Here is a 14,850-nt window from a genome sequence, read left to right as displayed (position 1 = left end):
AGAGGCGTGTAGTTACGGGATCTCTTGAGGTGTCCTGGGTTTGCTTTGCTAATCACTTCTCTAATCTAGTGAATAGGCCAGGAGACATACGTGCATAGGGAGGCAAATGAGGCCATGAACTAAGTTTCCAATTAAGGGTTTCCTTCTTACAAGAAAACATGCTTCCATCTTCTCATAGGAAACAGCCTGAAAGATAGAAGCTGCAGCAGCATGTGCCTCTTGTGAAAATAGGTAACAAGTGATGGCTGCATTCAGTTGATCCCCAGTTGCTTCCTGCGTAGGAAAACTGTACCTTAAGGTCATCTTTTGTGTACAGGCAGGGCCTTGCTAATGTTACTGTGTAGGCAGCAAGTATGTGGATGTCAGGCTTTCTGCGTATTTGTGACTGATCTTCCTTTTTTCTTCTAATAAGGGAAATCTTGCTATATACGCCTGAAGTCTCCGATAAGCTCGTGGGTCGAGAGAAGGACAGGGAGCTCTCTTACCACTTAGCGTCACAGGCAAAACAGACTCAAACCCGGCTTGGTGAAAATTAGTGGAATTTATTGCCAGATGAAACTGACACCTTTCCCCCGTCTTTGGGAGGATCACCGTGCACCCTGAATCGATACAGGCAGGTGTAGTCTGGGTGGCCCCAGTTGCTCAGCACTTGCAGCCTTATGTAATTCACGAACCCGGAGAGCTCATTCTGAAATGAGAAGAAGAAATGAGTTGCCTTTTCCTCTCTGGCATTTGACTCCTGACAGAGTAGTGCCGCAGTGACGGACTTGTTCAACAGCTTACTTCCGGCTGGCCTGCGAGGTCTTTTGACCTATCGCGGTCAAGACGTTCTTATCCTGCTCTACCTCATGTGCCGATAAGAATAGTAAAGGAAGAAGCAGGTACCAGAAGCTTCAGCAAATAGCTTGGCAAGGCCTTCTTGCCTGCTTTGAGGCACATGCTTCCACAGTCAGACGACCCAGTGGTGTTAGCATAAAGTCCCGTTGCCTTCTCTAGAAAGCCACTGAAACAGAATGGCCTCCCTGGCACTACTCGCTACCAGCAACAACAGAAAGCTGGGCTCAGAAAGCCCAGTATTTCTAGTCTTGAACTAGCAGGCCAGCAGCAGTGCATACTACAGGATGTGGCCACTGGTACGCACTTGGAGTCCAGAGAGGCAAGCTGTTTTCAGCTTCAAGTGCGGCGGCTGTAAGTGCTGAAGCTTCAACCGAAAACGAAAAGAGAAGAAGAATGGCAGTCCAGGCATACGCCGTTGGGAAGTTAAAGCAGAAGAAAGGCCAGCGTGGCACGCGCTCAAGGAGAGGGCTGCCTATAGCCCTTTGGCAGGGAAGCTTCTCCCCGGCTAACCGCATTTCTCCTCCTCTCCTACAATTCTCCTCCCTCTTTGTCCCCATACCTTCAGCTGGAAGGTCTGACTGGGATTCAGCAGCGCCTGGAAAGTGAACTGTCCCAGGAACGTTCCCTGCTCCTCATGTTCTTCCTTCAGGCCCTAGAGAAAGACGGGGGTGGAGAAAACAAGAGCGCCTGGTACACCGTAGGAAGACTTCACTTCAGTCCATGACGTACTGGTTTATTTCAGCTACGTAGTCCGAGGAAGATGAGCACAAGGAGAAGACAAGGAGCTGCAGCTAGGTAGCATGCCACGCTCGCCTACTCAACGAGTCTAAGCTGCCGGTCAGAAAAGGCGCAGACGTTCCCAGTGAGAGGGGGGTAACCTGAGGATCACAAATGCCCACTGGGATGGGAAGCCAAGAGGGTCTAGGACCGTGCACCGTGCCAGCTCCTTTTCCCTGTGGCTCCTGGAGTTCCATCTTGCCCCAGAAGCTTCCTTTCGAGGGCTACATTGGATAAAAGAGGCATACCACTCCAAGGAGCTTGTTTCTTCTGCGAGCCAGGAGGAAGCCGCAGGCCGCTGGACTCTTTGACCCGTATTCATTCCCTGCTTAGAACTGCCCCCCGCCCCCCACTCTAGAGAAATCACGTACGTAGACAGCAAAGTCCTTTGGAGCACTGGAGGTGCTGTCTCCATGGAACGTTGTCCCTGAAACATGGTCCATGGTGACTGCTCTGGGAATGATTGGCACCGACAGCTTGATGAAGACGTGTCCCTGACTTCCTGGGAAGGGCCAGCAGTTTCCCGGATGATTTTCAGGCTGAAAGGAGAAAAAGAGACTACGTTGACGTGGAGAAGGGTGCCCTGGCTGTCGTTCCTGCTGGGAGCATCAGAGGATTAAGAACTGATTTGGCCAATCAGCTCTGCTCTGAACCGCAGCCACTGCCTCCGGTCGGACCCTGCGGGTACCGAACAGAGAAGCAGTCATGAGAACTGACGCGTCACCAGATCCCTTCAGCGCAGAAGCACTTCGATGGCAGGGAGCTGGGTGCGCTACTTGTAGAAGCTCTCCGGCCTCCCCCGGTCCGGAGCAACTCGCCAAGAACAAGCAAGGGGCGGTGTGGCTGAAAGGCACCTGCCCAGAGCAGGTGGCGACTGAGACCCCACCTGGATGAGCCCTTCCTGTAAGGGGAAGCAATCGCTCCCTCTCATCCAGTCCCACCTCCTTCCGCTGGCACCAGCCAGCTCTTCAACTTGTGCAGGCAGCTCAGGAGCAGTGCCAGGACGGCTTGCAAACACAACGTGGGGCCCTGCAGCAGTGCAGGCTCTCAGCACCTGCTTGTGCTCACTAAGAGCCCCGGGCGAGCTCACGCTCTAGACGTCTGCAGGCACCTTTTCTGTTCTCCTTCCGTGCCATGCTGACAGTTTTCCCGGTGACTGGGAAGACAAAGACTGCAGGACCGAGCTAGCCTGTTAGAAGCTCGCGTGGAGGACCCTGGGGCGCACTGGGAGAGGAACTACTCAGCAGGGAGACACAGGAGGCAAGTAGGTCCATGCAAGAAGGCGGCAGGAAAAGAAAGCTTCGAGGAGCAAAGACAAGGGTAAAGGCAACTCTCAGCAGCGTGTTTGGTTCCTCCCTCCCACCTTTGTTTTTCTGTTTCTTGGTGCTCCTACCTCAAGAATAAGCTCAGGAGACCTCACGTAATCCAGCACCGGCAGGGAAAACAACAAGACTTTTCCTTTCGTATTCTTGAAGGATGGAGAAGTCCTTGAATGAATGACAGCCGCCCCTGGAAAGTAGAACACAAGCACGATCATCGAGCAGTGTCAGGAGGAACGTTGCGCTGTTGACTTGAAAAAGGCTTCTAAGTAGTCATCCGTCTCCTACAGTGGGATTCCCCTCTTTCTTACTGGCATGATCCGTCTGGAACACGCAGCACGACGCTCATCGAGCTGTTGTAAGGGGCCGTGGGAAAAGACGAGAATGTGAACTAGGCTTTCTGCTCTTCAGATGTGGTCTGGCCCGTTACAGACTCTGTCAGTGGGTACGTTTTTAGGGCACGAGGTGGCCCTTGACTTCTCGCCCCTTCTCTCCTACCACTGGGCGCGTTCCAATGCCTGTCTTGTCAAGCTGGACAAGGGAGCGCTTTGGAACTGGTTTGTTAGTACAACGTCACGGCACCTGATGATTTGAGGGCATAATCAGGCATCGGGACTCGGTTTTCTTCCAGCTTCTCCAAGAAGTGATTGATTATCTCTTGAACAGCCTGGGAAGGAACACAAAGGAGAGCGCCGGTTAGAAGGAAAAGGAACGGGGCAAGCAGCTCCCCTGCAAGGCCAGCCAAGGTGAACGGGGACAAGGTTAAACAACTCAGATGTAAGGAACGCCGGAACTGCCCGGAAACCTCCCAGGTTTGCTCTACTCTGATTGACGGGTATCAGAATGGAGGGGCTGCTCACTCCAATGCTCTGAATGCTGAAGCTGCGGGAACGGGCTTTTCCTGTGGAGATGCCCCATGCCAGGCAGCACGGACAGACAAGCCTTCTGGGCCTGAGATGGGACTGGGGTAACTATGGACTGCTGAGACCATTCTTTCTTCCCGGTCCTCCCTTGAGGAGGACCCCAGATCTGGACGGAGAGGAAGGTACGACTAAGACAACTGTCATTCCCGTCACGGCTCTCTCTTCCCCCGTAAGGAAGTGTGGAGCGACAGGAAAAGGAAGTGTGGCAATGCACAGCACTTGTTCCAGCAGCACCAGCCTTTTGGCTAGCTATGACAGGGAACATGCCGGAGGGAGGAAAGAAACCTCTCAGTAGCGCCTTCTGCAGCATGCCCTTACCCATCCGGTAAAGCCTGGGAGCTTAGCCTGCTTCAAGGCTTCCTGGAGAGCACGCTCGGCGACATCCTTTACGCTCCATCGCAGGTGATAGAGCTCTTCCTGGAGCTTACGTAGCTGTTCTTGCAGGGTCAGGGTTTCGCTCAGCGCTTCTCCTAACTCGTCCCCTGCTGGCCTAGAAAAAGTGAGCAATGGAGAGACTGTAACTGTTGTGGCTGGCCTCTTGGACGCCGCGGGGATGCGAGCGAGACGAGAAGCCTGGCTCTGGATGACTGGCAGGCTAACCACGTCTTAAGCGGTTGGGGGAGTTAGTTCTGAAGTTCTCAGAGCTTCAGGCTGAGAAGCTGCTTCCCGGCTGCCCGGGCACATTTTGGGGAACTGCTGAACGTCTCAGATGGCCCGGAGCCATCTTTTTCCCTATCACAAGTGCCAACGTGTCATCAAAGCCGTGCAAGAGCAGATTTGAAGGGGTGCAGGTGGCAGTTCCTGTAGAAAATACCAACAGAAACAAGAGGTGCGCAGTTTTTTTCTTTTGAAAGATGTCTCAAGGCAGGCTGCTGCACGTTAAGAGGTAGCCAACAGCGGCATAGCATGCCGATCCCGCGTATGTTTGCCCAAGTCTACTCTCCCAATTCCTGCTGCGCATGCAGCTCAGACATAAACAGAGAAGGCTGCAAGACACACAAAGAGCAAGGGAAAGCGGCTGCCGTTGCCAAACGCTGCTTCTCAACAGCAGCTCTCTCCCCTGTTTTGCTCTTTGTTCCCCTCCTCGAACACTGGTCCTACTGAATCACCCTGCTCCGCTCCTTTAATTCTCTCCCAGTGCTCCACAGCCTTGGCCTGCTCAGTCCTCCGGGGCACTCCCCAAAACCTCCTCCCGTCCCACTCAGATGAGAAGCAGCGTTTTGCCTACAGCACGCCCCTCTCCAACAGTCCATTAAAGGGTGCTGGTTAATAGTGGCTGCAGCGTTCCTCTGCCACCCTCTCGCCGCTTCCTTCCTTTTCCTTCTCTGCGTTAGGGATAGACTAGCGAGACACGATCTAAGGGAGACGGGGGGAGAGCTCTCCTGGACCAGGCCTAGAGCCCTCTGCCCCAGTTGCCTTTCCCGTGCTTGGTTGCCAGTATCTCGGCTCTCCGTTTTTTCCTCCCCCTCTCTCCTGCTGCTCCCTCTTCTCCTTTCTTAGCATAACATGTTCCTTGCCTCGGCTAGCCTCTTCTGCTTGCTCGAGAAAATACACTTCTGTCCTCCCTCTCCGCTTGACTGTGGCAGTTGCGAGGCTGCCCTCAGTACTTGAACCTTGCCCCCCTGCAAAGGTCTTCACGGGCAACTGCTGCTACACTGACCTCAGCCTGAGAGAAGACTCTCTTTCCCTTGGCCTCTCCTCTCCTTCCAGGGGCCAGTGCTGCCTGCAGGGGCGCTCTATTGCAGCCCAGCAATGGAAAGCGGCAGAGGTGTCTCCTAGCAGCTACTCCCAAGCATCGAGGGAGAGAAACAGATGCAGGATGGAGAAGGCTACCATTCCCCTTCTGAGGCGTTAGAAAGGTGGAGCTGCGAACAGCCCAGCCCAAGCGAAAGGGTGGGCGGATGGGTGGCCCCAGTCCCCTAATGGACGTGGGGAGCTACAGCGCACCGCTTGGCAGAAGGGAAGAAGGGGTAATGGGAGAAGCTCAGGGAGCTGTGCCAGGTGAAGTTTGTGTGAGACAGGACGTAAACAATGTGCTGTTGGGGCCGAGGGGCAGAGCTCCTCTGAAGAACCGTCTAGTCAAGGGGAAGTCGTTTTTACCTCCGAGTCTTCCAGTCCCCTCCGGGGAGGTGCAAGCGCTCCTGGAACGACAATTAAGGGAACAGTCATTCCAGACAGAAACAGACCTTCTGCAGAAACGAAGGCAGCGCGCAACAACAGTCTCTGTACAGCCACGGGAAACAAGGAGTTGCAGACACCATGCCTATTTGTGCTCGGCTGCTCCGCTAGCGTCCACTGCGAAAACACCGCTGTGGACCGGCAGGCAAGACAGAAGACGACTCACACTGGGCATTGTCTTCTTCCAGAAAGCTTCCCCTCTTTGACTTGGGCACGGCTTCCAGTTAAACACCGTCTTTCCTACAAAGCCTTCTACCATTTGTCAGGCATTCATTCGATAGGTCAAGAGGTGCATGCAACCTCTTTTACGCATTCGGTGCAGTTGACCTTCACCTGACTGACCTGCCAGGGTGGCTACTGTACCTAGCCCTAGCCACAGGCTTTAAATGAGTGGCACTTTATGCCCTGGAGTTACGCTGGCAGAGCCAGTCTTGATCTGAAGAAACGTAAATGTCACCTGCTGTTGGAGAGGCTGAATACAGGAGGAGATGTAGGCGTGGCATACTGCTGCAGTCCTCCTCCAGAGGCTTTGTTCGCCAAGCTGTCCCACGTGGTAAACACCTGTCAGACATACACCAAAGTTCTCCCTACACTAAGAACTTGGTCTAAGGCTGGGCTTATGCCTCGGGCTGCCCGCTCCCCTTTGCGTGTCTCTCCCAGGTGCCATAGGGGTCTCTCCTCTTGTCGTCTTTGCAAGAGGTCATGATGGCGTGCGGGCTCCTCAATAGACGGACATTCCCTCCCCTGGAATATGCTCCTTGTCCTGCAGAAGCTGCTCGGTCGCCTGGGGCAGGCGAGGTTAGCCACTGCCTCTCCCACAGCTCAAGAGAACTGGCTTAGCCCTCCTGGGGAAGGCAAGTCACCCCTTCCTCGCCCCCACACCCGTTCCTCTGAAGCAGGGGGGACTGGCACACCTCTCTTGGGGACTTTCTGCTCTTAGCTGGGCTCCTCTGGTCACAGCAGGGGAAACGGACCAGGGCAGAATGGAGCCCTGGGGACCTCCTAAAGCACCAACCTCAGGTCTGAGCTCTACAGAGACTCACCGAAAGAGAACAGACTGACAAGCAGCGCCAGGGTCACCGTCTTCAGAGCCTTCGTTTTCCTGCGGAGCAGCAAGGAGGAAAAGGATGGTGAAGCTGGCGGTACCCGTGCAGTTCAGCAGCAGACTCGAGAGCAGCAGTAGGGACTGCAGGTCTTGAACCTGGCGTTCCCGGCGGGAGGATTGGCTTGGTCTCGCACAAGCTCGAGTCAGTGGTGGAGTTGTCACCAACTGCACCCGTGGGGCCCTTGGTACGGCAGCGACTGGCGCTGTTTCGTTAGGGATGAAGGGCTCCAGATTGACTCTGGAATAGGAGAAGGAGTTGCAGCAAAAGCTGTGGCCATACTTCACGCCTGTGGAGGTGGAGAGGGATTCTTCGGAAATGGAAGGGACATAACGAACATCTGTTTCTCCCGCCCACCATCCGATCGGTACTTGTGCTGATGCTGTTCTCCACGCCCTCTCAAGAAAAGGTTCAGCCTGTACCCCTGCAGTTCAACAGCCTGCAAGGCAGCAGGGGTTGTGAGTGTCCCCTCTAGCAGCATTTCTTTAGCAGCCGGCTTATCACTGGCCCTTTTCTTGGCATAAATGCACACAAATGCAGACTGGGGAAAGAGGGAGGGAGGGAGGGAAGGAGAGAGGGTTGAATGTAAAGGCGTGCTCGTAATCCATGGGGAACCAAGGAGACGCCAAAGAAACACCCTGGTGGGTAGGCCCTGCTCCCCTGAAGCCTGATCTGCCAAGAGACAGCACACACGGCTCTGCAAGATGGAAACGCCTCCTGCCTGGTCTAGGAGGCTCTCGAAAGGCTTACAGTGTACACTTCATCAGGAATAAACAGACCCCTTTCGTTTTACTAGAAAACTTCTTGCACCCCTCAGAGGATCTTGTGCTGCTTTTCCTAAGGCAAGACCACTGGTGAGGAGCTGACCAGGTTTCCAAAGGAAACCTCATCTGTCAGGAACACAAGTCAAATCCACTGCCAACAGAGGAAACATTGCTGTCCTCCTGGTTTGGGTCGAAAGGAAAACCAAGAAAGCTCAGGGACATAACCCATGCTGCAGAGCGCAATACAGGACTGTGCTAAGCTCTCGCAATTACTACGGCAGCATGTATCTGGGCAACCGCTTGGGACTCCCTCCGTGCGATCCAAAATGGACTCGTCCCTCGTTTCGCAGGGACCTCATTTTGCTTTCTAGGCCTAGTCCTGGCATTTGGGAAGAGACCGAAGAGACGGCCGCTGCCTTCCACCACCTCCAGACTGAGCTCTCGGGCTGCCCTTGTGTTCTTCCCCTGTCCACCCCCCACCCGCCCCAGCTGATGAGGTGGAAAATACACGTGAGGAAAGGAGAGGAGGATTTTTCAAAAACGTACCCGTTCAGATCGTGGGCCTTCCATGGCTGTCTCTCCGTATCTGCTGAGGTGCGAGCACCAGGCATCCTGCTTGCTCGGGAGCAAGCCAAAACCTCCGCGATCTCCATTCCCTCAAGACCGAGAGTGACAAAGGCACAGGGCCAACCCCGATCTTATGCCCAGCTGTGTCTACCTCAGCGCTGACGACGCTTTGTGACACCAATGGCGGTGGGCGATGTCACAATAGAAAAGGCAGCACCACGTTTCGAGGCAAAGTCCTACCTGACAGGGAGCAGGTTTTGCACTCCTCTCCGCAAGGGAAGAAAGCCTACAAAACCAGAACGTCTCCTGCGAAGGGGGCAGCTCTTTGCATTCCCACTGAAGAGTGATAGATTTGGGAGCTACCAGAAACCTTTCCTAGCTGCTGCCTTTGACACTCTGTACAAGGAAGGCCTTCTGAGGTGACTGAAGCCAGGCACCAAGTACATTCCGTGTTTGTCTCGTGTTTGGCTCAGGTTCATCTTGGTGGCTCTTTTCTTGCAGCCTGAGAAAGGCAAGGGGCCATAGGGGCACAAGTTCATGCAACATGACTAGACTGGGAGTGCAGTGTGTTATTAGTGAATCCATAATCGTGAAGTTCAGTTCCCTAAACATGACCGGACTTATCACGTTGTAAATTAACGCTGTCGCCTTAACTGTGATAAGTGGCTGCATATACAGTCCTTTGAAAACAGACCATTCACCAAGTCTGAGACTAAGACTGGACTTAGCCGCACCTAGACTCCTCTCTGAGAAGGAATTTAGAAAGCAAGGGGGTCCTGTCTGAACCTCGTGACTCAACAGGTGGGTTCCCCCCACCCCCCAGCCACTCCTCAGACTCCTACGCGACAGTAGCTCTTAATGGAACAAGGGGCAGGGACGCCTTCCACTAGATCAAGCTGCTGAAAGCCCCATCCAGCCTGGCCTTGAACACTTCCAGGGAGGGGGCATCCACAACTTCTCTGGGCAACCTCTTCCAGTCTCTCAACACCCTCACCATAAAGAATTTCTTCCTCATATCTAATCTAAACCTACCCTCTTTCAGTTTAAAACCGTTACCCCTCGTCCTATCACTACACTCCCTGATAAAGAGTCCCTCCTCGTCTTTCCTGTACGCCCCCTTGAAGTACTCTGCTCTACGTTAGCCAGCTTCAGATAGCAGACAAGTAGCAGTTTACACCAGCGCAGGAGCCTAAAGCCCAGCAAGGAAAGATAAGGACTGACGGGGGGTAGTTCAGGTTTGACTGCACTGAACGATGCAGGCAGTAATTGTCTCCTACGACAGAAAGAGAAACACTCAGGAGGATGAGAAGAAAAACAGCAAAGCCAGGAAAAGGAAATGTATTCTGGACACATTGTAATACTTGTTATTACCTGACATAAAACAGTAAATAGGCTTGCTGCCTAAGAACTGTGTCGATGCCACAACCATCCACAGATGTATCATTCATTTTGTACCACAGTCCGTTGCTGGCCTGTAAAAAGAGGCAACGATATCTGGAGATGAACTGCATGGTTTCTGAACGATAACACAGGCAGAAAACTACAGAACCAAGAGTAAACCAAAACAAATCCACTGCAGCTGGTGAGGAGACCTTCTCCCCCAAAACCTTGGCTGCCAGTAACACTGCCGTGAATGTTTGTTTTCCTCAGCACACGTTTTTCCCCTGCAAGGAAGCAAGTTGCTCTTTACCTTTGTGTAGCAGAAATAGTGTCCTGCACAACAGCTGCCACAGCGATGTACCAGGACAGCATATGAGGCATAGAGGAGTGGTTCTCCAGCTGTCTGAGATGTGTATGGCCGAAGATCCAAGTACTCGAGATACTTCACAGCCTACAGAGAGAGCAATAGGGCTCAGAAATGATCCTGAAATACTACATGAAATAGCCTTCAACATGTGATGGTTTGGGTGGCAGGAAACTGCTCTCGGCCAAAGCAGCTCCGTTGGAGCAGAGCACATGCTTCTCTTCCCATGGGAAACCTCCTCTCCTTGGAAGGGAACACGAAAAACCCAACATGAACAGCTTGTGAAAGGGCGCACTGCTTTGGGAAACCTCCCACTCCAGGAAGAGAAAGTTGCACTCCAATTGCCTACACACCTTGCTGATCTTCCTGCCGGTGAAATCTCCAAACCTCTTCAGACACAGCATGAGAACCTTGGGCACGCAATGGATTGTAAACCTCTTGGAGGCAGCAACCATCTTGTCACACCTTGAAACCAAGCACAGAGCCAAAAGCTGAAATGCACCCTATCTTCCTCCAAGAAGGCCACACAACCTTTCATGTCTCACACATCCTTATGCTATTTTAAGGCTATTCAGTACCATAGGGCCATATTAAAAGAAGCTGCGTCTCATTATTGTGCATCTGACCTATGTGAAAAGATAACTTTTCATGCTCGATGACATGCAGCACCTTCACGCAGGATCTAGCATTAGTTGTTAGTAATCATCTTACTTGCTACATTTAAAGCAGTTTTCGCCGTCCAGCTGCTCGGGTTTCACAAAGCCCTCCAGCACTGCGGTGACAGATGAGGCTGCCTGGGGAAGTGAGAAAGGAGAGCACTGAGCTTGGGGAAACGCCCTTGCCCAAACACCTCCTAGGAGTTTACGCAAAAACCCAGCTAGATGACGCTGAGGAGACCCACCGTGAACCCGCAAGCAGTGTCCAGAAGGAGGCAGACAGAGGGTATTATGCTGAATATTTCCCTCATTTGTCAGGAATCCCCAGGGCTATCATGAGCCACCTCTCTGTGGCACTGCACAGTTCAGCTACTGATGGTGTGCAGGGTCGTCAATAATAAAAACAGTACAACCCATCAACCTAGGAGCCAGACGGGTGTTGAGGGAGGACAAAAGGAAGAAGGATGAGAGTACATCAAGGGTGCAGAGAGGATAATTTGTACTTGTCCAGCTTAAAGCCAGCACCTGCAGGGAGACCACTGCCATGGCCTCCCCAGAAGGAGGACACAGGCCATTCCACTTCCCACCCACCACCAAGCTCTCTTGTGTTCGCACTATACATTTTAAAGTCAACTGCATTGATTCTAGAAAGCTACAGGGACCTTGGGACCTCTTGAGACACAATTACAAACCCTCTTACTTTTATATCCAAAGGAACATCCAGGAACGCCTCATAGGAATCAGAATCTGCTTTGCAGCTCGAGCACGTGACTGGAAAGCAAATGGAAATGCTCAGTGATAGGGGAAGTCGACTGCCTGTGCCGGTTTACCCTCTTCATACTTACTGCACCAGTCACACGATCAGCTGTTTGTCACAGGCGGGCAGAAGGACACAGACAATTCCAAGGAGAGCAATAGTTGTGGAAAAGTACCTCTGGATCTCAGAAAGCGCCCAAAGATTTGATGGACGATGGTCGTTGCTTGAGAAGAGGTGTCCAAGCTGGAAAGAAATGGTGAGGCAGAGAGTTATCTCCTCCAAGAGTTTTCCTTTCTCTGAAAAGCCTGGACGTAGGTTTTCCTTGATGGGAGTACATCAAGGAGTCCAAAGAGCTTGGGAATATCGAAAAGATCATTTGCTTGTACTTACTTGCTACTTCCACTCAGACAGGCTCTCTGCATGGCATCAACAGTATAGCATAAGAATTCGTGGGCATCTTCCTGCCTGCCAAGCTTGAAATGTTCTCCTATCCCTGAGAAAGAAGGAGTTAGTAGTTCTCTCCTACAAGAACAGAAGAAAACCCATAAAAGCACCTGAAATGACTTACGTGTGAGGACACTGATGATGGCCCTAGGCTGGATGGCACTGGCACTGCAGGACTGGTGCCCTCCTGGTGTCCTTTCCAGCTTGAATGAACCTATGACCCTGGGATTTCCCTGCTCCTTTTTTCCACCCTGCTTCCCACCCCCATCCACTTAGATCCATTCCTTTCCTCAATCTTTGGTGCTTCCCAAGGAAGGCCCTGCACACGATGTCCAGGGTGCCTGCAGCGCACGCACACAAGGCCTGCATGATTGAGGAGGGCTGCAGACTTGGTGCCTTGCCTCAGGAGAGAGCAGCAGCTCTGAGCGCTGAGCAAAGGCAGCCCTTTTTTCCCCAGAATCTCCTCTGGTATTGGGGGGCAGCAAGCCTGTGGGGACCTCAGGAAGGTGGGTGTGGAGGGGAGCCCTGAGGGTGTGCAGGCTGGCAGGACTGCTGCTGCTTCTTCGCAGCCCTCCAGGGGACCCTTTGGGAGGCCCCTAGCTGTCCACTCCCTCAGCTTCTGGAGCTTCTCCACTGTTCTGCTCCTTTCATGAGGCAAGGTCAGGACCTGGGCACAGCTGTCTTTGCAGAACATGTAGCTTTGCAAGAGGAGGAGAAGGAGGAGGAGGAGGAGGAAGAAGACAGTAAAAAAGGAACAGGAGAAAAAGGAGGAACAGAAGGAAGAGGAGGAGGAGGAGGAAGAGGAAAGGCAGGAAGAGACACAGGAACAGCAGGAGAAAGAGGAGGAATAGCAGGAGGAGGGACAGGAGGAACAGGAGAAAAAGGAGGAACATGAACTGGAGGAAAGGGAACAGGAGAACAGATGGAGGAACAGGAGGAGGAAGAACAGGAACAGTGGAGGAGGAACAGGAGGAAGGGGAAGGGGAAGAAGAAGAAGGAAGAGGAGGAAGAGGAGGAGCAGGAGGTCAAAGAGCAGGAGGAGGAGAAGGAACAGCAGGAGGAGGAGGAACAGGAGGATCCATTCAAGGGATGAGCCGATTGTTTTGTACTGCACTAACACAGGGCAAAAAAGAAAGCCTCTTTCTCTTGTCAGAATGAACGACTGGAGAAATGTTACTCACTTGGTCCAGCTGTGATCTGGGTGTTTTCCCTGGCACATCCACAGATGGGATACAATGGAGCCACATACTTCCCACTCCTGGTCACGGAGGGCTCCACATAGGAATGAGGACCTGGAGAGCAGCTGTCTTCCACGGGAGGTTTTGCCCCTTTACATGTGTAAGCGGGGGCTTTGCTTTTGGTGGGATTGTGATTCACGAACCTAGGAAGAAATGCATATGAAAGGTCACCGGCAGGCAACTGCACATTTAAAGGTCATTTGTATCTGGAGAAGTTTGAATTGCCAGCCTCATGAAACTTCCTTTAATACTTATTTCCTGTAAATGATCTTAACAGGAAACTGGACCTTCTGCCAGCACAGTTCCAGTGAATATTCGCCAGGGAGGGAAGGGGGAGCATGGGATGGGGGAGCAACCCTTCCTGAAAACAACAAGAACACCAATATAGACACTTGGTAATTACTTGTAAAACCATGAGCAACAAGGTAAGAGCAAAGACAGACGACAAGCCTCCTCCTGTGAACGCCCCGGTGTAACATCACACGCAAGGCAGACACACAGCCAGGCCTGTCTTTAGCTCTCTGGAGAGCACCTGCTCTCGGCCCTCAGCACCACAGCTGAGCCCAGCTCCCGCAGCAGGACGGAGCAGAGACATTTCCCCATTCCCCTGGGGCAGCTGTCCCCAGTGCTCGACTGGCAAACTGCCCGGCCTCTGCTGCAGGCACGTGTCGAGCAGCGCCGGGACAAGAGGCAGCCCAGGCAGCAGAGTGACCCTGCGCTCAGCAGCATCAGGCCGCTCTCTCCTCTGCCGCCATGAGCAGCGCTGGCAGGATGAGCCCTCCCCTGCCCGGCCTCTGACTCGGCTGCACCCGGCAGCCAGGAAGGGCAGGAAAAGGGAAACGGGTTTGTGCTGCTCTTACCAGGGCTGTCCTGAACCAGTGCTACACTGCTGGGAACTGGTGGGAACTGGTTTTGGCTGGTGAGCAGGGTGCCCCGACTGCCTTCAGCCTGACTCTCCCCCCATTCTCCTCAGGCTGCTTGGCCTCTGGCCCCTCCGGCCCCGCCCCAGGCTGGCTGTGACTGACAGGCCGCTACCGCCTCTGCTGATTGGCTCAGCTGTGGCCAATGGCACGGCTGTTGCCAGGCAGGAATGGGCAACCCAGGCATCTGCTGGTTTTGGCTGGGATAGAGTTAATTTTCTTTATAGTGCTTGTATGGGGCTATGTTTTGGATTTATGTTGACAACAGTGTTGATAACACACTGATGTTTTAGTTGTTGCTGCACGAGTCAAGGACTTTTCAGCTTCCCATGCTCTGCCAGGTGCACAAGCAGCTGGGAGGGGGCACAGCCAAGACAGCTGATCCAAACTGACCAAAGGGCTATTCCATACCATATGACGTATGACATCATGCTCAGTATATAAAGCTGGGGAAAAAGAAGGAAGGGGGGGACGTTTGAGGTGATGGCATTTTTCTTCCCAAGTAACCATTACGCTTGATGGAGCCCTGCTTTCCTGGAGATGGCTGAACACCTGCCTGCCCATGGGAAGTAGTGAATGGATTCCTTGTTTTGCTTTGCTTGCGTGCACGGCTTTTGCTTTAC

The 14,850-nt window shown here is 53.0% G+C and overlaps 1 protein-coding gene across 1 annotated transcript; it reads right to left on the bottom strand.

Moving 5' to 3' along the window:
• Nucleotides 1-418: 418 nt before the first annotated feature.
• Nucleotides 419-6,293, bottom strand: LOC142403477 (SUN domain-containing protein 3-like). Its single transcript, XM_075489728.1, has 11 exons — nt 6,201-6,293; nt 6,086-6,151; nt 5,957-5,997; nt 5,690-5,721; nt 4,559-4,657; nt 4,175-4,461; nt 3,516-3,600; nt 3,008-3,123; nt 1,986-2,153; nt 1,397-1,489; nt 419-688 (listed from the first exon to the last, which is right to left on the bottom strand). The coding sequence occupies exons 1-11, from the start codon at nt 6,291-6,293 to the stop codon at nt 533-535; spliced, it is 1,236 nt and encodes a 411-aa protein (XP_075345843.1). The 3' UTR covers nt 419-532.
• Nucleotides 6,294-14,850: the final 8,557 nt, after the last annotated feature.

The sequence above is a fragment of the Mycteria americana genome, unplaced genomic scaffold (assembly GCF_035582795.1).
Source record: "Mycteria americana isolate JAX WOST 10 ecotype Jacksonville Zoo and Gardens unplaced genomic scaffold, USCA_MyAme_1.0 Scaffold_35, whole genome shotgun sequence".
NCBI classification, from domain to species: domain Eukaryota; kingdom Metazoa; phylum Chordata; class Aves; order Ciconiiformes; family Ciconiidae; genus Mycteria; species Mycteria americana.
This window is presented reverse-complemented; position numbering and strand designations above follow the sequence as displayed.